The sequence below is a fragment of the Podarcis liolepis genome (assembly GCF_965112155.1).
Source record: "Podarcis liolepis genome assembly, chromosome: 1".
In the NCBI taxonomy this organism is placed as follows: domain Eukaryota; kingdom Metazoa; phylum Chordata; class Lepidosauria; order Squamata; family Lacertidae; genus Podarcis; species Podarcis liolepis.
The window spans coordinates 74,954,834-74,981,524 of NC_139554.1; the positions used below are offsets into that span (position 1 = coordinate 74,954,834).

At 44.2% G+C, this 26,691-nt stretch overlaps 1 protein-coding gene across 6 annotated transcripts; it reads left to right on the forward strand.

Annotated features, from left to right (window-relative positions):
* On the forward strand, positions 1-26,691 carry IFITM10 (interferon induced transmembrane protein 10). 6 transcript variants are annotated; one of them, XM_083495532.1, is made up of 3 exons: positions 1-465; positions 2,188-2,620; positions 25,606-26,691. In XM_083495532.1, the coding sequence occupies exons 2-3, from the start codon at positions 2,408-2,410 to the stop codon at positions 25,753-25,755; spliced, it is 363 nt and encodes a 120-aa protein (XP_083351658.1). In that variant the 5' UTR covers positions 1-465; positions 2,188-2,407; the 3' UTR covers positions 25,756-26,691. The 6 variants fall into 6 exon arrangements, with proteins under 6 accessions (XP_083351658.1, XP_083351657.1, XP_083351659.1 ...); XM_083495531.1 differs by lacking the exon at positions 1-465 and adding an exon at positions 629-865; XM_083495533.1 differs by lacking the exon at positions 1-465 and adding an exon at positions 908-1,152.

Consider the following 26,691-nt stretch of genomic DNA (forward strand, 5'->3'; position numbering starts at 1 on the left):
CCCCAGCTCTGTGGGCCAGCGGGGCGCTTCTGACACGACTGTACAGATACGTGTCTGTGTGTGTCCGCCGCCCGCGCAGGCGACATTCGATCTTTATCCAATTTCGATCTCTTCCCCATGACTGGAGCGCACAGAGCGCCCCTTGCCCCTCGGCGCTCGCGTCAGCAGGGCAACACCCTCCTCCCCACAGGAGACTGAAGAAGGGGATGGGGCGGGGGTGGCCAGGAGTCCCTCAGTGCTGCTGGCCACGCACCTCCATGTTGGACGGCGTGCCCGTGTCTGCATGCGCGTCGGTCACGGAGGCCCGGGCCGGGCCTGCTACCTGAGGGACTTTCTGCACGCCTCGGACACAAGTGGCCCCTCAGCTTCCCCGCTGCTTCTGGAACACCGCTGTGGACCAACTGGAAGGCATTCAACTGGCGATGCCTGCGCCTGGATGCGGGGGGCGGCCCGCGTTTCCACAAGGTAGGTGGGAGTTGAGTGGGTTTGATTATTATTATTATTGGTCTCCCGTGTAGAAGGTCGCCGCGTGCCCGCGAATACACACACAGACACACACACCCCGCGCGCTTGGGGCCAGAAGGGCGGCAGCAGGGGAGGAGAGCGCGCGAGCGCACACCAACGAGCGCGCCTGGCCGAGGTGAAGTGGAGCTGGGCAGCCTCAAGGCTCTAATGAGCGTGTGCGCGCGCCTTGCCCTGATTGGGAATTGAGGGGAGAGAGATGCCGCTTGACCTCTTCGCCGCTCCCCTCCCCTGCTGTCCCCGCTCCCCTCTCCCCTCCTCCACCAACTCCAGTTGTGGGAAAAGAAGAAGAGCCGGAGGCAGTGCTGAGCTGGAGACGCAGCAACTCCCCGAGTCCCTCCTTGTGAGTAGTCTCGCCTCCTCCTCCTCCTCCTCCTCTGTTCCGGAGATGGATGGATGGATGGATGGGCGGCTAGATGGGCAGGCAGGCAGGCAAGCAAGCGTGGGGCTATCAGCAGGCTGCTTTTCCCAATTGGAAAGCGTGTGGGATAGGGAAGGAGGGAGAGGGGGGGTTCTTTGAGGCTGACACCCCCCTGCTCCTCCTCTTCTTCTCCACCCCCCCTTTCTCCTCCTCTTCCCACAGCCACCCCTGACCGCGCGACATTGTCCAAACGGGAAAACTGCTGACAGGTGAAAGGGGGGTGGGAGGGAAAGTCAATTACATCAGGAATCCAGCAAAGATGAGGACTCAGCAAAATCGAGAGAGAGAGACCAAAAGACAGACAAGGCAGGGCTGATCTGTCGCAGCTGTGCAACCTCTTCCCGCGACAGACTCGCTTTCCTCGCCCGCCCGGCTCCCAGCACCCAGCTTCGATCCTGGCACGGGACAGGAGAGCTCGGATGACGAGATGGACGGAGGGGAGGAGGAGAAGGGTCGCCGCGGGAGGGAGGGAGGGGGGAGGCAGCGAGGGGGACGCCGGCAGCGGATCGGTTTGGGGAACTGCCTGCTAGTCCCAGCCCAGGCTCCTTTCTTTGGAATTCTTTCTCTCTCTTTTTTTAAAAAAAATCCATCCTCATCTTCATTGATAGTGTCTAGGAAGCTGATGCTGAGTTGAGTGAGTGAGGAGGGGCAAGAGAGAGGGAATGACAGAGAGGAGTTGTTGTTGTCAGACAATACCGCAAAGGACTTTGGCAGGGATCAACAGAAGACAGTGGGGAATGGGGTTGAGGGGGAGAAGAAGAAGAAGAAATAGAAAGAGAGGGAGAAAGCAGGAGACGGATGGGTCAGGCTCCCCTGCCTTTCCCGGGGTGTTGATGAACTCTGGGGCTGCTCTGTGTGGGAGGCGAGGGAGGGGAAGCCGAGCAGACTGCGGGAGGGAGCTGGGACACCCAGCTGCAGGGAGACCAGGAACTGTTACACTGCTGCATACATTAATGACTGCTCAGTGTGCCGGAGAAATACTCCTTGGCGGTTGGTACATGTGTGTAAACAGTCTTCTCTCTCTTCCCTCCCTGCCTGGATATTCTGTCCTCCCTCTCCTCTGCTCCTCTTTTCCTCCCCAATTGTGTACTGCCCTATCCTCTGCCTTAATCCTCTTCTTCCCCCTCTTCTTCTTCTTCCCTTCTGATTCCTGCATCCTTGCACTGTGCTCTGTTTTTCTCCCACCTCTTTCTCCTTTCTGATCCTCCCTGCCTGCCTGCCTCCTTCCTCCCCGTCTTTCTCAGGGGATCACACTTTGCCGGGATATAGTTGTGTAAACTGGGGGCTGCCACCACGGAGAGACCACAGGAACCCCCCTTGGGCCCTCCATGTCCCTTTGACGGGGCCTTTTGGACTCGAAGACCCCCCCACGCCCCCCAGCAGGGGTGCTTTGCTTGCATCTCCAAGACGCCCCCTGCACAGCAAGGATCGCCGGTCCTGTCTCCTTCTTCTGCCGTTTGCCTCATGGAGAGCAAGAGCTGCAAAGGGGACAGCCTGCGGCCACCTGTCCAATGCAAACACTCTGTAGAGAAGAAGACGATGACTAACCCCACCACGGTGATTGAAATCTACCCAGACACCACCGAGGTGAATGATTACTATCTCTGGTCCATCTTCAACTTTGTATACCTCAATTTCTGCTGTCTGGGATTCATTGCCTTGGCATATTCTCTGAAAGTAAGTACCGATCTCAGCCCTTTTTAGTGAGGCTCTCTGGGGCCATAGCTGGAGAAAGTCTGTGCCCCTCCACCTGGGCTCGTTATAGTGAAGCTGATTTACTGCAGCTCTCTGATGAGAACTGCTCTTTCTTGCATGTTATCAGGCATAATGTGTTGGGTTCGGGAGAAGAACTTTCTCTCCAGGGGAGCATGAATATTTTGGTTTGTGGGGCACAAATGTTTTGGCTGTGGAGCATGAATATTTTGGTTTGTGAATGGCATCCAACAGAATAAAGAAAAGGAGCATTCTAATAACCTGCAGGCATTCTTATGTGAAAATAACATAGGAATCTGGATGGGTAAGATGAGAAGAATCAGCCATTATAGATCTGAATTGGCTTTGGCTGTTGCTGAAGATTTGTGATTATCTCTCTTCCGATTTCATGGTTAATAAGGTTGGCAAATGAGTTTTACAACTGGCAGACAAAGAGCTAGCCGGGGAGAAATGTAATTAAAAGTATTTTGGTGAGTTAGGGATTCTTTCGTGCCATTGCCATCCCTACCATCACCATCCATCATTGTGTCATTTTCTACATTACTTGTAATGCCCTTCATGAATAGTATTGGATTATTCTTTACAGCAGTCTTATGGGGTAGGTTATTAATATCCCTCCTATTTTTGTAGATGATAATCTGAGATTGAGAAATTGTGGCTTTCTCTGGCTTTCCAGTGAATCTATGACTGACTAGGGATTTTAACTCAGTGCTAACAGGACTGCACTAACACTCATATTCCATGAAGCATTATCTGTTCATGCAGGACTTTTTAAACTTTAATACAGCTTTTACTGAATTGTTTCCCAGTTTAACAGGCTAGAATATTTTGGCACAGCTAGGTTTTAGAATGTTTGCCCCTCATGAAAGCTAGGAATGTGGTTTGGATTCTTCAAGTAGAAGTTCTCCAAGTAGATGCATACTTGAATTTGTTGCATCACTGTTGTGTGAACATCTGGAGTCCAACTGATGTAGAAGCATGTAATAATACTGTTGCCTGCAGTGGAGAGACGGTGAATATTTCTGCAAGCTGAGAATGTGGCTTAGTTTCAGCAAAGGGTAATCTTTGAAAACAATATTTTAAGAGCTCCACGGAAGAATGCTTCATAAGAATCCAATCAGAATCAGCGGGAGTCCTTTTTACGAACTTGTGGCATTGGCACCTGACCCTTAGTGAGAAGCCTTTTTGTTTTGGGGATCTGATTGGCTCTCGATGGAAAGGAATTGTTTGATGAATGCAGCAGCTGCAAACCGGAAGACCTGAGAAACCCTTGGGAAGCAGCCTTAAGCACAGATGAATCGCTTGTCAGCTTCTTACTCTGCTCTTCGGGGGACCTCTAGGTCTCTTATAACCCCTGCTGCGTTAGGCCAGCTTCTTCCTTTGGCAAGTGGGAGCAAGAAGGGGGTGAAAGAAACAGCTGCTGTTCTGCTGCTGTTTAGAATACCCAGGCGAGGAGGAGGAAAGCAACTCATGCTTCACTCTCCCTTGGGCCTTGTAAATTACAAGGTCAGCAATGGGGACCTTCTAGGAGAGCAAGATTGCTGGCTGGAGTGGTGGAAGACAGAGGGGATGGTACATGTCATATGGGCAAGGAAGGTGGCTCTAGAAATGGGAGCTTTGATTTAAAAATAAAAAAGGGAAATCAGCAAACATGTAGGAGATGATGCACTCAGGCAATTGAGTTAAAGGGAACCTACAGCCAGTTAAAAGGCTATAAAAGCCTTTTGGCTTGCTTGGTCAAAACAGGAATGGAGATGGCAGGAGTGGGAGATGAAATTCTGGCCATGAAGCTTCTCTAGCTTGTGTAACCTTTTCTAAGGTAACACTACCCTCTGAGCACACCAGACCTGCTGTAATTATTCCTCATAACTGCAGGGTGAATATGAGCCAGCTGGGCTCCAGGATTTCACTGCTCGGTGCAGCCAACAAGCAAATTGCGATCATCTATCAAGGAAGAATGGATGGCGACTTCCCCTTTTACATATGGGGGGGAATAGCTATCTGGATGTGGGGATAAAGAAGGCCCAGGGGCTGTTGTGTAGCCTCTAATATATCTGAGGTCCAGAGGGGAATATAACGGATGTGTTTTGGCAGACAGCATTTACACTATTCAGAGGGATTTCATCACAGAAATAGATCAATTAATTGCATATAACTCCAGCGACCGTGAATTCCACAAGAGAGCAATAGGGTTGTTTCCAAGCTAGCTGCACCCTCAGTCTCTTTGGTATTACAAGCTGGCCACCAAATACCTGGCTTTGCTCCAACAAACTCCTGTGTCCCCCCCTCTGAAAAAAATATTATTTGGGGGCTGAATAACTTGCCTCCCTTGCTTGTGTTATTGTATTTCTCCATTTCACTACATGTGAAATAGGGTTGCAGATGCCTCCCTCAGTCTCATGAAAGAGATTTTGGGAGGTCGGATGCAGTTAATGGGCTGTTGTGTGCCAACAGCTCTACAAGGGCTTAGCAATTTTTTGGCAGGCGGCTCAAAAGTTATATGGTTCACCCCACCCCCTTCAAAACATGGCTTCAAAACTTTGAGAGCAGAGTCTCCTTTAGAAATGGGAAGAAGGTCATTCTGTTCACAAAGTCCCCCTTGTTGCAAGTTTAATCCTCAAGCTGTAGGGTGGGTTGTTGGGGTTTTTTTTGGTACCGTTATCTGCCTTCCTCACAAGCGTCTTGCAAGATGGGAAAGAATGTCAGAGCAAACAGGTTGTGGCTGTTCTGTGTTAACTTTGGGCAAAGGCAAGACAATGTAGCACAACAGGCCGGCCTTCTGTGTATCTCAGTGTAGCATTGGGGGGGGGGGGAATCACATTTCAAGCTCTCATTGTAAAAGAGAAAAGTTTGAAAAATGTGCAGATCAAAATGCACTAAAATTTTTGTAGCAATGGGAGTAGAAAGGTGAAGATTGAATTTGACCTCAGTTTTGTGTGCCAAGCTTCTGGGCCATACTCAGACTTCCTTCAAAGCTGCTAGGCTCTTATTCTCTATCCTTCCTTCAATCACCATGGCTCAAGCCTTAGTTTCTTCCTTGTCCTGTCCTGCCATGGCTCTTATCAAAGTATCCCATGTTCTGTTGAAACCCAAATTGCATATATCTTACTAATTTTCAAACAATAGGGCATATCTCCACAGGTGGCATCTTGGTTTTTCACTTTCTAGCTCTTGTGTATTTGACCTTCTCATTTCTCATTGTACCTTATTTAGTCCTCATTGGTTTTCTGCCCATCCAGCATGTCTTTGGTTCAGTGCTTCAGGAGTAATCTGCCTGCAAACAGGACTAACATGCCAGGGCCGTCAGAGGGCCAGCTGACCAGACCTGGAGCAAAAGGAATGTTCTCTGCTCCAAGGTGCCCAATGTCAGTTGCTGAGGTTGGAAGCTGAAGCCTGAAGTGCAGCATACAGAGGATACTTTGCTAACCAGGCAAGAGTCAACTAAGTCCAAGCTCCCATTGTTTATGCCAGACCTGGGCATTCCCAGATGTGTCATACTGCCCACTACTTCCAGGGTTGGATGTTGCAGATCACCACTCTCTTTCTTGATCTGAGGTCTGAGCGCACACAGTTGCAGCCACCTGACCAAGCCAGGATGCAGGTAGAGACCAGGCCAGGTGATAAGGTGGGGAATCAGGCCCTGGGGTCCCTGACACAGCACTGGTAAATGGTCCTCCTATGGCTTTTGGTAAAAGTTATGTGAACACTTCTGCTTTTAAGCAAATTTCCAAGTGAGCAAGAACAGGGAAATTACAACACTAAATAAGAACAAGCAATATGAATGAGAGGGAGAGTGGTATAAAGTATGCTGGGCATTAGTTATGTGTGAAGTTCCTCAGTGACAATCTTTGCAGCAAATTCTTATTGCTGGCAGTCTACCATGTAGCTGCATTAGCAATACATGCTGCCTTTTTTTTTTTAAGGATCAGAATCCATGGGGTGCTTCTGAAGAGGTTGCAGAAGAGTGTGAGCTACCCTGGTTGTCTATGTTTCCTTCCCTTTCCCCCCATTTCTGAGTGCCAGCCCAAACAAAATTATTGTACAACAGCATTCAAGGGAAAGGGGGAAGCCACTGAGAATGCCTTTTTATGTGCCCTTGTTGGTCCACCTTGGAGCATGGATAGTAGTGAGATGGCAGCATGCGGCAGCTTCTGAAGCACCTGTTGCCTATTTTTTATATGGCACCATTGCTAGGAAACCTGACCTTCACTTGTCACTGTGATATTAAAGAGCTGAAATTTGACAAATCTTCACACCCTTGCCCCAAAGGACAAGAAAAATGAGGAAAATCCTGATATTAGATTGATTAAGGGGAGAGGAATCAGAGGTGCTGCCGGCATTCAGTAGACAGCTCTTGTAGGATGCTGAAGATGCATCTCTTGCCTTGGCCTTTGACACCTGAGATGTGTGTTGTTGGGTGGCATTAATAACAATAATACAATGGAATAATACAATGCTGTGCATGACTATCAGCACAGGGAGAGGTTCAGCAGAGGGCACTTTGCAGCTTGACCACCTTAAACCTAGAGCTCACTGTGCCCTAGATGACATCTTGTGTTTATGCAATGGGTTGGAGACAAAGAACAGAGAACTTGCCTGTGGAGGGTAAAGGGTTAGGGTTTGGGTTTTGACAGAAATGTTGAAAAAGGTTTCTAAGGGAGAAACCCAGAAATGGGTTATTGTGGAGATGAGTTTCTTATTCTCTCATTATGTGTTTTGCTGGGAAAACAAGTGTGGACATTTCCGAAAAAGACTAGTTCTGGAACTCATCTGTGTGAATGTAATGCCAGGCATATGATCTATAAGCCTTCGTTCTAAGTATTTTGTGAGGCAGGGGGCTGCCGATATGTTACAGCTGTTCACTGGCAAAGGAAATGCATTGTGCTCATGGTTAGAGGCAGTTTTCTTTGCAAATTCTGGGACAGCCCAAACACATTTTAGGTTTTATTGGGATGGCTTTTCTGTGCCCAAGAGAAATGTCTGTGTGCAGTTCCCTCACCTCGTGGGAAGAAGAGGCCTCGGGAGAGCACGTAGCTTGAAGGGAAGAGAACACACATAGGCAAAGTTAAGACGGCCCATGGGATTTGGGGGTTAAAAAAACCCCTCTCGCACACACCCTGCCTTAATGTCACAATAGTCTTGGCACCAACAGAACGGGCGAGGCAGCAAGAGGAATTTGGAGACTGTGAGCCACGAAACCCAAGAAGTGGCAAGGAACCTGAGGTGGAGATGCAGAATTTTAGGTACGGAATGAAACTTTGGTGGTGAATCATACCATTATTTATTAAGATTTGTCATTATTAATGACAATAAATAATAATAAAGAATGAAGAAGAATTAGAAATAAAATTAGAACAACTTAGAAGTTATTTGAAGTGTTAACATAGCTATCAAGAAGAAAATAGGCTTATTAAATTGAATGATACATCCCTAGCTCAAATTCTCCACACAAGTTCTCTACACAAAAGTGTGTCTTTTCAGCAGTTGCTCCACAGGCATGGTGATTCTCTCCCCAAATAGGTCTTTCTATCTTTTTTTCTTTGCCAGTTTTTCTAGAGGAATGTAAAGGCCTTTTCTTTATTATAACCCCCCTAAGCATTTTGGGAATAGAGTATTTTAGCTGCCTGTTGTTTGACACTGCTGCTTTTGTAGTTAATCTGCTGGTACTCATTGTTTTAAGTTATTTTGCTGCTAGCTTCTTTTTGCAGTTCTTCTGCTTGTGGTTTATTGCTAATTTTATGTTGTATTTTGTATGTTTTTATTATTGCCTAATTAACAGGAAAAAACAAGGTAGATAGATGATGACGACAGTGGCAACAGCATTAATGATAAACTATTGTAACTAATTAAAAAGGTGGGACTTGAGTCTGATGTACACTTGAGAGGTTGCAAAGCCTGCACCATGCACTGGGATGAGCAGTTTTTGAGGTAAGGCGAGGTAGGGGGCTCCGTGTTTGCATACTTTCTCCCACAGAAGTCAGTGGCAGCTATTGACTTTTACATGGAAGAAAAGAAACAAATTCTGGTCAGTAAAACTGGGGTCAGGTGACATAGAATCCACTCTTGAAAGCAGAGAGTGAAGGTAACGGGGGAACCTAATAGAACTGTTGCCCAGCCTCCCTGCAGATAGTACAGTGCATCTCTGTGCAGAGGGTGCTGAGATGGACTGTCCCTCATACTGGCCAGTAAACATGTACTTTCGCTTCAGAATAAAGCCTCCCTCACACATTAAGTCACGTTAAGGGAATCCACCCATTGAGGTGCCTCTGACCCAACCCCAACATAGAGCAGCTGCTAATCTCCATGTACCCCAGCAATTATTACATATGGCCTTTTATTATAAATCTGTATACATCTATGTCCCTTGAGAGATAGCTCAGCTGGTAGAGCATGAGACTCTTAATCACAGGGTCGTGGGTTCAAGCCCCACATTGGGCAAAAGATTCCTGTGTTTCAGGGGTTTGGACTTAGATGGCCCTCACGGTCCCTTCCAACTCTGCAATTCTATGATGATTTGATGATCTTTAAAAATGTCACTATTCTCGAAGCATTTGATTAGGGAAATGTAAAAGTACTTTTCATTTCTGTTATTTTCAGAATGGTATAATACATCTTAAATTGAGTTGGTAGTCATTGGGTTGGTTTGCATTTGATGCCAAATCATGGTCTGGCTACCTTCAGGTTGCACACGCCCTCTGATTCTCCCCCCCCCCACCCATGCTTCTCTCATCTGTACCAATTTCCCCCACCCCTGGATCCAACTGGGCTGACTGTGGTTAATCTGCAAGTCAGAATTAGAAACTACAGTTGTTATCAGGACTGCAGATGGGATGATAGTAGATACTTTAAGCGTATCTGCAGCGCCCCTGCCCCCAAGAATTACTGCTCCTTTTTGCAGTTCATGAGCTGCGAAATTGGAGATACCATTTTGGTTTCAGACCTAGCAAAACATAGATTTGGATAAACAATAGTGTTCCTTTAAAGCAGACATGTCAATTAGAAGTCCTAAGAGGTGGTAGTAAAAATAGTGAAGGGTAACTTATTACTCTGTGTAGACAAGCATTAAATGAGCCTTGAGTCCAATTCAATCATCTCTGGAGCCTCTTATATTTCACAAAGTTTTCTGCTTTGTGTTATGGCAAGGTGCTTTAGAAACAATTATTTTGTTTTGCTGATGTATCCTTTTAAGGATAATTGCATACAAGATTTAAAAGACCTTTGACAGAAGTTGGGAATCTTCTAATAATATCACCAAATTCAATAGGCTGGATCCAACTTACAAGTGGAAACCTGTGCAGGAACTTCTGCTATGGCAATGGGGCTTTCCTGCCCTTGACCCCACTCCCCAATTGGCTCTGGGACATCTTGGAGAGAGGAAAAGGCTAAGGAGTAAACCCTACACAAATCTGGAGTGGAGTCCCTAGGACAGTTGGATGGTGCCTTGTACGACTCCTTCCGGCAACTCCTGCAGCCAAGCTGGTGCCAAATGTATTGCTCTGCTTTCCTTTGGACCACATCAGCAAGGCCTGGACAGCCCAGGACCTCCATATACACTGCTCAGGCTTTTGCCCCAGGAAGGACACCAGTTCTTCTAACACAGCAAAAACAATGCAGGAGGCAGCATTTACCAGTCTCTGCAGCTACAGCAGGCATTGTGATTCTCCACTGGTTTGATTTCACCCCTGGAAGTGCACTCCATTGTCAACTGGTGTGTCTCAGTGGGAGCTAAGATGACCAAGAAAGGCATAGGCGACGGGCAGAAATTACCAGTACTTAGTCTTCTTCCTCTGACTATGGCAGGAAGAAAAGTGAGTAAACTAGTGTCTGATAAAAATAAAATAAAATTATGAGACTTAAAGTTTTGAGCCAGGCAGATCAGAAGACAGAAAATTGAACTGGAGATCTGGAACATCTCAGGATGCAGCCTGCTCCACTGAAGCTGATGTGGAGACAGATGAATGTTGAGTGTCTGTTGGAGTTGTTAAGCAGAACTCTTCCATCTATGCTCACCATGTATAGCTGAAAATGAATACAAACATTACAAAATGTCTTAAGCCCCAGTGACTTCATGCCAAAGAAACACAAAAATGGGTAACTGCTTGCACCTGAAATTTCACATCGCTCAGAGAACTGGGACATTTGGGCAAGTGCAGCAATTTAATCTGAAGTCAATGAAAAAGTTGCATGCTGAATACACAGTGAAAATAATGTATTGGCAATTTGTTCATCTTAACCCATGATTTAAATGCCTGGTTAATTAAAGGAATAAGTCTGTACATTGAAACAGGCAGCAAAGGGTTGACGTTGGGTTAGAAAGGAAAGTTTTCTTTAGAAGATTCTTGTAGCATAGGTCTTGGAATAGCTTGTTTTCATCCTTCACCCCAATTTATTTATTGTTTTAATAAAATGGACTCTTGTGCACCATAACAGTAGTTTGAAGAATGCTTTCATCTATGGGCAAAGAGTTAAGCCAGATATTCTGAAATCTACAGCCCAATAACTACAAATGTCAGCATGAGCTAGACTTGTTCATTTAGGAGAGAGAGAAAATCCTTAACAGGTGTCTTGGATGATGTGTAGTTTTCCAATTCTTACAGTCCTTATAACCTCTCATTTCCTCAGGTTTATAATCTAGGCTTTGAAGAATAGCTAGCCAGTCAAAAGCTCCATAAAAATTTCATGCAGAAGATGCAGAAGTGCTTAGTGCAGGCTTCAGTAAAGATGGAAGGTTGAAGGAGGTACTCCATACGATGCAGGATCAGAGCCATGCTTACTGCATGTAAATGTCATTTGGATGTAAACCTTAGTGGTAAAATAAATGTTTGGAATCCTCCAGAGGGATATAGATAGAAGTCTGTTTACCAAAAGCACTCAGAATCTATAGCTCCCATTGACTCTTTCAGAACAGAGCAATTCTAAAGATCCAAGAAAATGGCTAAAATTAAGGCAAGAGAAACAAGCTGATCATTAAGGTAGTGTTGATGTCTGTCAGTCCATGGAACCGCTGGTGTTTGTTAGAGAAATAAATGAAATAACCTGCCTTGTGCACTGATAAGAGCAATATAAGGAATGTCAGCAGGAGCATGTGGTGGGCTAGACAGTTTCTGTATCTTCATAGCTCTCACTGCCAGAAGGGACTATTATGGTCAATTATTTTGACCTTCTGCATGGCACAGGTCAGAAGATTTTCTGTCAGTAATTCCTGCAGCAAGCCCATAGGGCTCTTCTCTCTCTTGCAGCTCTGATTTTATAGCAGGGAAGAGATGGAGAGAAATGGAAAAAATGCAAGCACAACATTTTTCAAAGGCACAGAAAGAGAGTGACAAAGGAGGCAGTGCCCATTGCATTTGTGGCTTATGCACAGGGGTCTGTGGAATAGATAGAGGCAGAGTGTATAGCAAAATGAGCACTTTGGTGAGTGATGAACGTGTTTCAGATTTCTGCTCCATCCTTTTCTCTCATGGAGGGCAGCCTGAAAAACTAAAGTAAGTGTCTATTTATATATTTGTTGGAATGTATCCACTCCCTTCTTTTCTACTGTGCTAGAGTACAGTACAGTTTTTCAAAGTCTTGCAATCCTCCCACTGTCCTAATCCTATTCAGGCACTTGCTTCCTATATTAAATCAACATGTGATGGGAGAGAATGGGGATAAAGCGCACCAACTCTGTCCTGCGGTGGTTATTGGCAGCACTGTGCTGCTTACCTGACCCCCTATCACTGTCATCACTGTGATGTACCAGGAAGGGTGAGGGGCAAGGTAGTGATGAGGTCAGCATGGTGCAAGCACACCAACAGCAGCACCAGATAGATTCCGTAAGTGCATACGCATAATGCCCATCTCAAAGCCACCTTACTCCTTCCCTTCCTGAAATGCCGCAGTGACAGCAGTGATCAGGGGTCAGGCAAGCATCTCTCCCTTGCCCTGATGACTGCCACTGCTGCCCTGGTCACCCTCCAGAAGCTGGAAGGTGATTGTCTGCAACAGGGAGCCTGGTGTGCTCATGTAAGTGCCACACACAATGTTAAACCCTGACAGTCTCCTTCTAACTCATAGAGGATAATGGGGACGGGGACAGAGAAAGCAGAGTTCAACGAATGCCTAAATATGGATCCTGACTGTGCATAATACTCGCTGGACTTGCTTGCAGAATAAGTTGCAATAGATAGTAAGTTAAATGGTGACTGAGGTGTGCACTGTTTGCATTGAAATGCCCTTAGGCATCCTAATGATAAGACAGGATGAGAAGTGCAGAATGGATACATAGCTAAATTGCCCCCTAGCTGTTAAGCATTTCATAAATCAAAGCCAGCCGCCTGAATTGTGTCTGGGATCCCATAGAGAAACAGTGCAAGTTCTCACTGGTGTAATATGCTCCTGCTGCCTAGTTTCATCAAGGGATGGCTTCGCTCTGCAGCAGTTAGCACTCTCTGACAATTATCAAGGGCAGCCGTGTGCTGTGTATTACATTGTACGGTGACAAAGAGAAGGTATGAACCATGTCACCAGATCTATATCCAGCTTTCTGACCAGATGGACCTGGTGAAAAGCATGTCTGACCACTGCTATAGGTTAACCCTCCAGACTGAGCAACAGGCCTAGGAGCACCCCAGCGCTACAGCCTTGAATGACAATATGAAATCTTCACTACTGTCTCTTTTTCCCCTCCATGGCGGCGGGGGGGGGGGGAGCTTGCATACTTCTAGACCAGTAGAAGGTTATCTAAATCAAAAACAACAGCTACGACTACATCTTATTTTTTATCTTTTGGGAAACCTGACAATGCTATTGAAAAGCGGAAGCACTGTCCCAATTTACTATAGACCATCCTAAGACTGATTTAACTGAACTTCAAGTGACAGCTTGTGTGTGGGAATCACAGATTGATCACTACAGATAACAGCTTTTCATTTCGTGTGATGTCATCTCAAACACAATATGTTTCAATGACCACAGTTCAGCTGAGATTAATCAAAAGTTGATTAAAGTGGAATAAAGTGATAAGAAACTGCATAAGTGGAGATCAAGTGCTGTGCATGGCTATTTACTTGACACAGCCCCTGGTGCTGTGTAAGCTTGGGCAATGTATATTAATTGAGAAGTAGTTTACTCCAGGCAGTACTCAGACCACAACAGCAATTTCTGTGAAGAACTTTGGCTTACTAACATCACTGGGGCTACATGTTTGCTCAAGCAAAGTTAATTGGGGCCTCAGTTGCGAATACAACTAGAGGCTGTCTCTTGAAGAAGAAAAAACCTGTTTTGTGGTAACATAAGTTCAGAGTATTGTAGCTGAGAGGTAGCCAACATGCCGAAGGCTATAAGATCCCCAGAGTTTGCTCTTGGAACTTTAAATAATTTAAGAACTTAAAATAAATTTTTTATAAATGAAATGATGTTGAATAGCTAAAATATTGCCTTAAATAGGCCCTAAAGTATAGGACATTAAGTTCAACAGGTTCCTAAAACCCTAGTGCTGTGAGCGGCCTTTGCATCAGCACAGCAGCAACATATGGGATGAGGTTTAAGAGTGCCGGGGCCAGAGAAATGTTGTATGATGGCAGCCTTTACCTTCATATCCTGAGCAGCTCCAGGCTGGATTTTTGTCCTAAACCTGCAGTTTTATAAGATTTTTGGACGGGGTGGTTGTGGTGGTATGTGGTACAAAAGCACAGAGGTCCCCTGTTGTTTGTCGGACCTCAACACTAAGAGGTTAGATATATTTTTAAAGCCCCAATCCTGGCTTTTTTAGGAAGAAGGTTCTTACCTAGCTTTCTCCCAAGGTGATATAATTCCATGTAACATGATGCTGATGGTCATGTATTTCAGCTTTCAGTGAAAGTGTTTTGCTGATGGTCGGGATCTGCCTCTTGAAGACCAGAAAGTAGTCCCCCCCCCCAGGTCTGCTTGAGTTGCAGCTCTATGGGAGGGTATTGGTGGAGCATGGAGTAGTGCTTTTCCCTGCAGTATTTTTTTGCCTTGCCTGTGCAAGCCATATGAAGCTGCTTGCTTAAACATGCACCTTTCTTCATGCATCTGGTTCTGACTGCATGATGATAGATAATTTCATGGGTTACATAGTTTGATATATGTGGGACAGTTGGGTTCTCCTATGGGTTTTTTGGTTGCTTCCACTATTATAGGTCCATTCAGGGCCAAAGTAAACTTGGCATTAAACTCATTATATTTCAAGTGCAAATAATAGCTTCAGAGCAGAGAGATTTTCTTTACGACTGCAAGAAAGAATGAGATGGTTCAGTTCCTCCTCACTGCCTGCTACAATCTTGATAATAAGGTTTAGGGGAGCTTTTAATGTTTGATGTATTTCAGTATTTTAATACAGTGGTACTTCAGGTTAAGTACTTAATTCATTCCGGAGGTCCGTTCTTAACCTGAAACTGTTCTTAACCTGAAGACCACTTTAGCTAATGGGGCCTCCTGCTACTGCTGTGCCGCCGGAGCACGATTTCTGTTCTCATCCTGAAGCAAAGTTCTTAACCCGAGATACTATTTCTGGGTTAGCGGAGTCTGTAACCTGAAGCGTATGTAACCTGAGGTACCACTGTATTTTGTTGGAAGCCGCCCAGAGTGGCTGGGGAAGCCCAGCCAGATGGGCGGGGTATTAATAATAATAATAATAATAATAATAATAATAATAAATAAATCATCATCATCATCATCATCATTATCATCACACACACCACTGATGCTTAAAAACAACAACCCTGCATGTTAAATGCAGAAACACAATTAACATGAGGTTTGGCGGCCACACTCACGTGCTTCCAATTGTTTCTCAACTCATAACATCCCATTCTCAAAGTCACTGAGGTCTAGTGAACATGGAACAATAGTGCTGTGAATGCCATTCTCAATCATTCCATGAGGCAGTTCTTGCCATGCGTCAAGCTTTTTGAGTGCAGCAGCTCCACAATGATGTGGACAAATTCCTCTCTCCACCACCTGGTAATGATCCACATGGTAATTTGCAGCACACACAACTTGCCACATAAATTGGCAGCTTGGAGAGCAATTTAAAACAGCCCCCATGTCTCTGCCCCCAGCAGGGACTGGGGTCTGAGTGCTATGCCTTATGCCATTGGGATCTCAGAAGAACCCTTAAGTGATCTAATGCAAGGACCAGAGGCATTGACCAGGCAAATCACAAACTCCTTGATCTGTCAGTCCTGCAATCACCCTATCCTTTTGACCTCTAGTGCCGCTGTCCATGGTAGTGGCTGCAAATCTTTTGACTCTGATCAGCACTGATCCGCCAACACTCTTCAGGGACAATCACAAAAATCAAGGAGTCAGTGTGGGTACCGTGTAGCAGGAAAATGCACAGAACTTTGTGAAATATAAGCCCCCTTCATGCCTACGAAAACCCCACGTGTCCCAAACTGGAAGAAAATTAGGAGAAAGGGCTGAGGAGTCTATCATCGGCCGATGGGCAGAGATATAAGTCACAACGGGCCTTGAAATCAGAGACTGGTAGTTGGAAGGTAATGAATTATGAGAGCAAGCCAAGAGAGGATTTTGAAAGAGTGAACGAGTAAGCGGTCTACGTGGATGCATCTTGAAGAGCAGGAGAGACAAATTAGTTTTAACACATAATTTCTGGGTATATTTCAGAAAAGAGGGAAGTTTGGTTATTTGCACAGCAAGCTAGCATTTAGAACACTAATTGCAACAGAGCTCTAAGATCTATTCTGTGTACAGTGGGGAAGCTATTTTCACCTGGTGTTTCTTATGTTGGTGAATTTCAGTAAATACATACGTGGTTATTGCCATGCCTGTAATAAACAGAAGCAATGGTGTATTCCTACCATTTCAGACTAGTACTCTGTGTAACACAGAAGTAGCCTGTGGCATTCATTTGCACAGTATGTAGCAATAAGGACAACTGCAGATAACGTTAAAAGTGCATTGGGTGAATTTGTGGAGTATAAGCCCTATCAGTAGTTTCTAAGCTAACACTAAAAGCAGAAGCTCCACATTTAGAGGTAGTTCACCTCTGATCAACATATGAGAGATAAAAGGAGATGACTATCTTTATCATGTCCTGCTTGTGAGCTTTTCATAGCTATCTTGAGCAATCACCCTTGAAGACAAAATGCCGGAAAATAGGCTTGTCCTGATCCAGCAAGGTCATTCTTATGTGTTTTCTATCCTTTCCCTACCTGCATGTATATGCAGATTGGAGTTCTAACACATTGTTTGTACAAGTCATGGAAACAGGGAGATATGGGGAGGGGCTTGGCTTGGCTTCTATAACATTTGTCTCTTCTTTTTCAGCAGACTAGTTTTAAACTTCCTTTTTGGCACTAAAGCATTGAACTGGAAGTGAGTGAGGCTCTCATACAGATGTGCCTTTGCATTTTAAGTAGGATGTAGATTCATCAAATGAGATTTGATAGTTTTATTCTGTCTGCTGATCTCTTGAAAACCTCACACCAAAGGCTGCATAATGGAAACTGGATCCCCAGAGGTTTTACTTTAATTTATTTAATAAATGGCACCTTTTCAGAAAGTCTGGGTCTAGTTTTGAATTCTGTGCACTTACCACAATCTCGTTACAAGCTCTGGGAAACATTTGGCTTTAGGAATCTGTGTCTCAGCTCTCCATTCCATTTTCATTGCCTTATTACAAGGACAAATATATTGTTTTTTTTTTTTTTTTTTTTTTTTGAGGTTTGATAAGAGTTCACCCTTAGTAGCATAACATTATTTGAAGTCATTTTGGGAAAAGGGGTGATTAAAAGAAAACATGTATCTGCGCTAATCTGTGCAGCACCTGCAAATAATATGAGAGAGAGAGATCAGGGATCATAGGAATGCTTGTCTCCAAACAGCAACTTCATCGTGAATTCAGTATTTCAAGATATTTCAGGCTGCAATCCTATATACACAAACTTACCTGGGAGTAAGCCCCATTGAAAGCAATGGTACTTAACTCTGAATAGACCCATGCAGGATTGCACTATCATGATCAAGTCAGGATGGAAGCCTGGAATCTTGTGCAAATGTTGGTTGCCATCTAATGGTTCTAGGTTGGACAGTCAATGATATCTCAGAGGCTTTAGTTTACATGTATTGCCACAGTCCACTTTCTTGCTGGGTTAGGGAGGTGGGAGTCTAATTTTCAACTACCATATTGGCCCGAATATGAGCTGCACCCGATATAAGCCGCACCTTTAAAATTCAAGGGCAAAAAAGAAAAAAATACAATACCCAAATATAAGCCACTCCCTTAAAATTCCGCAGGCACTCACACCCGCCCCATTTTACTGTATGCCTGTTTCAGCAGCAATATTATAAAACCCAGTTTAAGCTGCACTTTAACTTTTCATGGTCGGAATTTGGAAAAAAAAAGGTGAGACTTATATTCAGGCCAATACGGTAATTGTGCAGCAGAGGTACTGACTACCTATTACCTTGAATTAGAGATGCTGGTTTCAATTTACAAAGTCCTTCATGACCTGGACTTGGTATATCTCAGATCATCTCTGCCCTTAGGAATCTCTTTACCTTTTAAGATCATCTAGGTTCCTCTTTATGAGAGCAGTAAATGGTCCTACCTTCTTGGTAGTGGCCCCTTAATTCTGGATCATGATGAGCTCTGCCACTGTGCATCCCTGCTAGGGTGTTGCATGAGAGTGTTTTTTTGTTTAGGCAGACTTTCCCAAATAGGATTTTTACTTGTGTTGCATTGGCTAATATTGTGTGTGTGCGTTGACGTATCGATTGGCTATGACTGTTGCTTTAATTATTTTCATGGTGTGATCTTATGGTTATTTATATTGTTTGATAACATGAATGTGGTGAGATAAGGATGGAGATTGGGTGGGTGGGGGGTGTATAATTTCGTTTGCGTGGAACAAACCCTTGGTTTGTACTGCATTCATGTCTGGGTGGATAGGGTTATATCAGGTAGACAGAGTCAGTGGACAGAAGTAGTTCACTAGAGATAATTGAGAATCTGTCAGCAGCCTGCCCTGTGCCCAGTTGTGGCAGCTATTCTACTAGTAAATGCTGCAGAAACATTATGTGTGCATAACTCTCGGGACAGGATGTCTACACTGTGCCAGGAAAACCATGAATCTTCCTGGTGAGAGCACAATGCCAAGATCTCCTTTATCGATCCTTATGCAACAGCAGCTAACAGAGAGGGAAAGAACAGCAACACAAGGCTAAATGAGAACAGGAAAAAAAGATAGTTGCACCTTGAGAAATGCTGCTGACCAGGAGTTCTGCATAATGAAAGGCACAGCTGTGAATCTATTAACCCCCACATAATCACAAACTGGCACACCACCAGAACCACATGGAAAGCAGGGGGCCATTCTCCTAAATGCCCAGAATGCCACTTAATAGCAAGATGTGCATGATTAAAAATGCATTCTCTCAATATATATTTACCCCCCCCCCCGAAAAAAACAACCACCACAAAATGATCATAACAATAGGACATCCTGGAGTGGCCAAAGGTTAAAGAAGCTTCAAAGAGGAAATTCTACAAGGGCAGCTTTTCTCATCCCTGCAGGACCACCTGCACTTCCAGGAATTCCCTTTTCTATCCAAGCAGCTATTAAACTCACAGGAGCCTCTTTCTCCTTTGAATCTGGTCCCCTGAGGCTGTCATTCGCAACACCTGTCTGGTGCCTGGAAGGAAGCATAGATTAGCATGCATGAGGCCATGGCTAGTTAAATAGGAATCACAAGAGGTAGCAGTGTAATAGCAATAGTGCAGTGCTCTGGTTCCCTGTCAGACAAAACTTAGCAGCAGATGCTGGTGCCAGAATTGTACTCCTAATATGCTTGGGGGTTGGGGAAGAAAAGAGGATGAGAGAGACCGGTGTGAACAGCTTTGCTGTGACAGGAGGCAGCATATAGTTCTTTAACATGGGTTGCCAGAAGGGCATGTAAAAGTACGCAAGGTATTGTCAGCTTGATTAAAGAGTGCCTGCTTTCTCTGTTATAATCCCTGCTGATACCCTGCACTATTTCACCTAAAAGCATTCAGTGTGGTAGATAATCCATATTAATCTTCAAAACAATAGGAAGTGGGGAAAGGGAGCAATGTGAGAAAAGTGGGGGAAAGGAGGACAGGAGGGAATGACAAAGATACAGATCAAAAGGAGGGAGAAAGTTCATTCTGGTGCTCCTGGGAGATGTACATTCCTAGAATACTTTCATTTAAATGCTCCTAATTATCATGAGCATCTGCAAGTCCTAAATGATCTGCTCTTTTCATTTGTTCTTTTCAGTTATTTCATCAAAAGTGTTGTATCCCTGCAGCTCCTAGAGACTTGTGATGAGATTTTGTCTGCATTTCACTGCAAAAATCAAGCTGGCTACAGTTTTGGAATAGCTTCAGGGCTGGCCCCCACCCACTGCCTTGACATAGCAGTCTGACAACAGAGAAGCAGGTGTTAAAGGAAAGGTATAGATAGAGAATGTGGGAGAAAGAAGAACAGCAATAGGAAGAAGAGGTGTAGAAGATTCAGACAGAGAATGAGACAAAGGACCTTTTCACACAATGTGTGGCAGCAATCCTAGGTTTGCCACAAAGTATAAACTGGATGGTAAGCTGCAACCAGTTCTATATTTCAGATAAGTGAATCTCTATGACACATATGTTTCCAAACACACACATACATTTTTAGATGCACATTTTTAAAGGGTTTTTGTTAGATCTAAAAGAATAAATAAATTGCAAAGAAGCATATAGTGCTAGAATGTATTAATCAGACAGATTAATTGCACTACACTTGCAAATCCATTACTCAAATGATGGCTTGAATAGGTGGAATAGCCATCACAAACGGAACACCACAGACAGAGTTTTTATTTTACCTGAATCATTACACTTTTCAATGGAAGGAAATTAGCATGTTCACCTGGAAATCATGCAGGTCCCCTCCAGACTAGTGTGTATGTGTGTGGGTGTGTTTGTGGGTGTATTCTGCAACCTATCAGTGATGCAATAGCAGTCTATTAGTGGTGGATTTATACTGGATCACTCACACATTGTTCCATTTTATTAGTTGTTGTGTGATGCATCCCCAGTGTTACCACCTCATTGTCATCTGGAGGGGGCACAAAAGTGGGACCAAAAATCCTTGGGACTTTGTAGTATGAAAAGTTTGGGGGTTTAAGCAGAAAACTGTGGGACATGCACCCGTTGGAAGCAATGGCGCACGTTTGACTCAAAACTTTGACGGTACTGAAAGCAAGATCACAGATAACTGTCCCAATGCCAACCTGAACACAAATCATGATGGATGTGCAATGAAAAGGACACCTGGAGGAGCCCTCAGTGATGGTGTAGTCATGATTATAGGATTGGGTGTGGATGTGGGAAGCCCAGGTCCAAACCAGCACTCACTTATGAAGCTCTTTTTGGTAGCCTTGGCCAAGTGCCTACCTTTGCCTCACAATCTCACCTATCTCAGTTTTTGAGGAGGAACAGATGTTGTTTGGATCTCCTTGGGGAAAGGGGCAGGATACAAATGTAACTAATAATAATTGACACTAATGCTAGCTAATACATTATTTAGGGTGTTTTAAAAACGTTTTTGCAGAGATGGCTGCCGCTACTGTGCAGCGGCTGTGAGCGACGCACAAGAGATCTGTCTTCACCGCAAACTTAAAAGGATTTAAACTCTTAGGAATTGCCCCCCAATGAATTGATTTATAACTCACCAAATGTAGGATACGATGCCATGCATTACGCTGCTATGGTTCTCCAGCAGAATTCTCACCACAATTATAATTCCCAGAGCTCTTTGTGTGAAGTCATATGATGCCCCCCCCCCATGGAGCTCCCCCCCCAGACATGATGCTACATTGGAAAGGGGGGGGGGAAGGATTTGCTGCCCTCCAAAAAAAAATTGGGGCTCTGCCTCCTACCAGCCTCAGCCACTCAGGGATGAAAGCAGTGGTGGTCTGACACCATCCTGAAGGCCACAGGTTCCCCACTTCTGATTTAGGGATAAGTAAAAGTTATGTGCTGTTTGTATTTGTGCAACAAGTACTAGTCAACAAGTGGCTCTTTCCCCATTATTGCTATCTCCATGGCAAGAAAACTTGACCTCAAAGATTGCTTTGAGACTCTTGAAAGGTGGTGAATCTAAGGAAGACTATGGGCCAAAGCTAGAGGCAGATGAAATGGCTGGGTTTCCACAATACAATTTCGTTAAATAAATCCAGACCCAATGTAGTGGGACCATCTTTGAAGTTGTTTCCAGTGAGTTGTAGTAGTGTTTGCTTTACACTGGGGAGACCCACCCACAGAGTTTATTAGGTGGCCTTGAATCAGTCGTTGTGGCTCAGTCTAACCTACCTCACAGGGTTGTTATGAATGTAAAAAGTAGGAGGTATGTAGGCTGCTGCAAGCTGTTCAGAGGAAGGGCCGGGTAAATAATAAATAATCATTGATGTCTTGGTGATTAGAACCAAATTCATGTAGCCTCTTCAATAAAAGAATACAGTATGATGACAGTTCGGGATAGAAGGGCTTGCATTTGTAAAATCTCTGTGACTCTGTTGAAGTTTATCTGCAAAGAAACAAAATCCCTTCACTTCTGCAGTCTTGGTCACTGTAAATACATTTTGCAAGAAAATGAGACACTGCAAGTGGAATAAACTAAATAATGAAAACAAATGATATGCTATTATTCTTAATATATTCAGAATGCATATTATTCATTTTCTGATTGTCAATTTTCAAAATTTAATGCAGAAACGGAAGTATACTCCCCCACCTGCAGTGATACCACCATCCACACCATATATTTAAAGCATATGATTTTTCAAAAGAATCCCAGGAATGTGTGCAGCAAACACACATCTGGATCCCCAACGAGGAGATACTGAGAAAGAGCACTGGGTGGGGAAAGGGTTAAACATCCATCTATTTCTCTGCTGAAAGCTAATCCTTTCTGGAGCTGCTTTTTTTCTTGAAAGAAGTTGATTTAGGGAGTTAATATATGCATTTGCATAACAGGCAGTTTCTCCCTACGCCTTTTACAGTTCAGTCAACATTAGCAATTTCCTTCAATAGCAACTGTGCCAGCAAGCAGGCAGCAGGCAGAGTCTGTGATAAGGAAGGAGTGTATTTGTAAAAGAACGGCCTTGCAAGGGGAGCAAAATGGAAGATCTCATGTATTTAGAATGCATGGGATGTTGCTGCGTGGCCTGAAATAAGCTGCAGGCTTTGGAAATTGGCAAGCTGGAATCACAGACCGAATATTTGAACTTGTGGCTTTTGTTATTGCCATCACTTCATTGAGCAATGTCAAGTTCACAAGGCAGTAAACACTCGGGGAGTTATAAAGGAAATCACTTTTAAAAATGACTTGCATGAATTCATGGAAGATTTCTGGAGACACTTGGTCAATTAAAACGTTTAGCTCTTTCTAGGCAGCTCTGCTGCACTACAGCTTGATAGGTTTGCTATACATAGTTCACCACTGACACCTGGTGTTTAGCTTGGTTCATTGCAAGTGGGCTTCCGTTTCTTACTGCAATCTTATGACCTGATGCGAGTCAGTAAGGCAGAGGTAGCTAATGTAGTGTCTTCTATATGTTGAAGGCTCTGACCATCAACAGTCCAGGTTGATGGGAGTTGTAGACCACAACATCTGAAGGGCATCACATGGCCTTCCCTGTGCACTAAAGCAGTAACTCCCTGCAGTATGAATTAGCCATGTTCATGTGTTGCAGCAAAAGCAATAGTCTTGTGGCCCCTGAATGACTAACACAGTTACTATGGCATAAGCTTTCGTGGACCAGAGTCCACTTCACTATATACACTTGTAAATAATGAGATCTAATGGCAATGAAGTGCCAGTAGTACACTCTGTGAAAATTCAACTGAAGCTTAAAATTGTATGCAAAATAAAATTGTATGCAAAAGACTATTCACAACAGCAGTAATTAGTGATACCCTAATCATTGTTAAATTTATTAATGTCTGTAGTGGGACAAGAACCCATAGTCTCTACTTATGCTCAGAACTGATATAATCAAACTTCTTATTCAGTTCTAATTCAGTAGTTTCATACTTGCTGGGTAATTGAGTTTCAGGTCAGTCTCTATGCAATGATGATGATGATGATCACATATCTGACATCAGGAATGGCAATGTTCAGAAACTCGTGAGAGATCATTTCAGTCTCCCAGGACTCTCTCCTAATACTGACTTGAACATTGCTATTCTCCAACAAAGGAAGGATGATTAAGTTATCACAAATTACTGCTGTTGTAACTGATTCCATTGTTTTTTGTGCATACATTTAAACTTTAATTGTACTGTCACAAGCTGTACGTTTGGCATTTCATGGTCATGGGACTCCATTGCCCCCCCCCATCCTTTACACCAGTGGTTCTCAAAGGTGTGGCAGGAGAGGGGGGCAAGTGTGGTGGGAAGATTCAAGGACAAAGAACCATTTCAATATTTCAGGGTAGTATAGTGTCAAAACATTTTTTAAAATATTTGCAGGAAATGGATAGGTATCTTTTCAAAATGAGAGAAGGAGCATCAAGTGATACTGAGGACAATCCTAGTTGTGTTTTCCAATCTATTTCTTATCAGTAAAAAAAAGAAAAATCAGTGTAGCACAAGCAATTTTTTATTCTGTAAGTGTGGCCCAGAGAAAAAAGTTTGAGAGACTCCTCTGCAACCATGTGTATATAGACCCACTGACAAATCAAGGCAATGCACCTGATGAAGGGTACTCTAATAACCCATGAAAGTACTATAGCAGAATAACTTTAGCATATAGAATGTAACTATAGTCACATCAAGCTTGAGCCATATGTCTACAGCTTCTGCACACCTGAAAGAATTGCTTAGTGACACTGCTTTTGGATTCTCTCTGTAGAGGCCTCCTTCTCTCAGTCACCTATTCCAGAATACAGAGGCACCAGCAGGGCTGCTCCAGAGCATGCTGCTTTATTTTTGCAATGTTACTGGTACTAATGATGTGCAGGATCTGGTCTGTAGTAATGAAACCTGAAGTCTAGCTGCAGTGGCTACAGGTTAAACTGCATGGGATCTGCATAAGACCTCCATTAGCCTAACCCTATTAATATTAATATACTTACAGCTTCTTGCTGCAGTGGAATCCTGTGCCAGATTTCACTAGGAGGGATGGGACGCACACACACGTATACAATTGACTACTGACAACTCCCATAAATACCCATGATCCAGTTGAAATAGGAGTGCATGACAGGGTTACCACCCCTACTCTGAACTGTGTATTGCCCTGCCATAATGTGCTTTGCTCAGAAGGAGCATTGGAAATTAACTTGGCTGCAGTCACAAAGGAAGCACGTAACAGGGCCGAACCTGGTGAAGTGTCAACTTAGAAGACCATGGATTTTTGCCATTAGCTGTTAAAGAAATGAAATGTCTTAACTATGTACAGATTGTTTCCTCCAGTGCATGACACACAGCCCATGTCAACGGTTAATGCCCCAGTCATCTCCACTCCATCTTCCCCTCCCTATTATTTGCATCTCAAATTTTGCGACCAATGGATAGAGCAAAGACATAGTTTCCTAGAGGAAGCAGCTCTACACATAATGCTATACTGCTTTGTGCTCGCAAGGAAAAGCCAATTAGCACCTACCTGTCATCTCCCCCCCCCCCTGCTGACTCACCTGCTCCGTCATCACATTTGCAGTGCTATTGTGCACCCTACTGGAAGAAATATATCGGTAGTACCGTCCTGATCCTTTAAAGGTAAAGGAGATAGTTGGGAGTCCCAGGCAGAGGAAATAAATGCATATGATGCAGTAGGAACAAATACTAGATGTTTCCACTCACATCCTTTGAAGCACCAGAAATCACTGGGCAGGCTGTGGCTCTTGCTGTAGCCCGATTACTTGGCTTCCATTTTGACATGTCACCCAATGGTTCTTCTTCTTCTTTTTTCCAGGTTCGGGATAAAAAACTCCTCAATGACCTGAATGGTGCTGTCGAAGACGCCAAGACTGCCCGTCTTTTTAACATTACCAGCTCGGCACTGGCCACTTTCTGCATCATCCTTGTCTTCATCTTTCTGCGATACCCACTCACCAACTACTAGACCGTGGCCAGTAGTTGCTGCCCAAATTCCCGTGCCAGAAGCCGCCATTGAGTTTCTAACAGAAGGGACGCAAACAAATAAGACGACACCCATGCAACTCCCTCCGAATGGCAATCGCCACCCCAAACAGATCGAAGAAACAATCAGGACTCCCCTTTACACTCCTCTCTCCCCCCCACCCCGTCCCCCAAATAGCCTGACTGGTATGTGAACTTACGTAGCAGAGAGTTTTACTTTTACATTTTGTACACAAAGTATTTATTTTCATGATAAAGAAATAGGATTTGATGGTGAGATGGAAACGACGCGGCTTAATCGGAGGGGACGGCGGACTACGGTGGAGGGGAAACGGAAGGAGTACACCAGTGATCCCAAGATGAAGGCAACATAACCGACCTGAGAGTGCTGAACTGAGAGGATGGGGCAGATTGCCCTGTTGGGCATGGTGAAAGGCAGACCTCTTTCGGGATATACCCCTAAGTCTGTACACAGTTTCAGAAGCTCAAGAGAGGGAATGGAATAATTAAAAAAAAAAAAAAGCTTGCTGCTAAGAGTTAGGCATGGCCTTTGCAGAACATATCAGTTGCACTCAGACTGCTTCCAAGTTCTTTCCCTCTCCGCTCCCCACTCTGTGTCCCCCAACACACACACACACCTTTGCCGTCTACATTTTTACCTGTTTTCATATTTATTTGATTGAAGCCCATAATAGCTTGCAAAAATGTTTATAAATCAGGAAATTTGGGTTCTAGACAGGTTACACTAGCCTCTCCTGACGAATCCTGGAGCCTTCCAGGGTAAATCCCAGAGGGGAGGGAAAAAGTAATGGTCCTCTTTGGAACCTCATGGAAACACTGAGAATGTAGACAACTTATGGAAAATTTGCATAGATCCTGTATCTCTGTCAACTTTCAATAAAAATACCTCTAACCATCA

What these genes read in the sequence shown, in the direction of transcription:
- IFITM10 (XM_083495532.1), top strand. Translation starts at nt 2,408, where the DNA reads ATGGAGAGCAAGAGCTGCAAAGGGGACAGCCTGCGGCCACCTGTCCAA. An exon ending in CCTTGGCATATTCTCTGAAA is followed by an intron (nt 2,621 to 25,605) that starts GTAAGTACCGAT and finishes TCTTTTTTCCAG; the next exon opens with GTTCGGGATAAAAAACTCCT.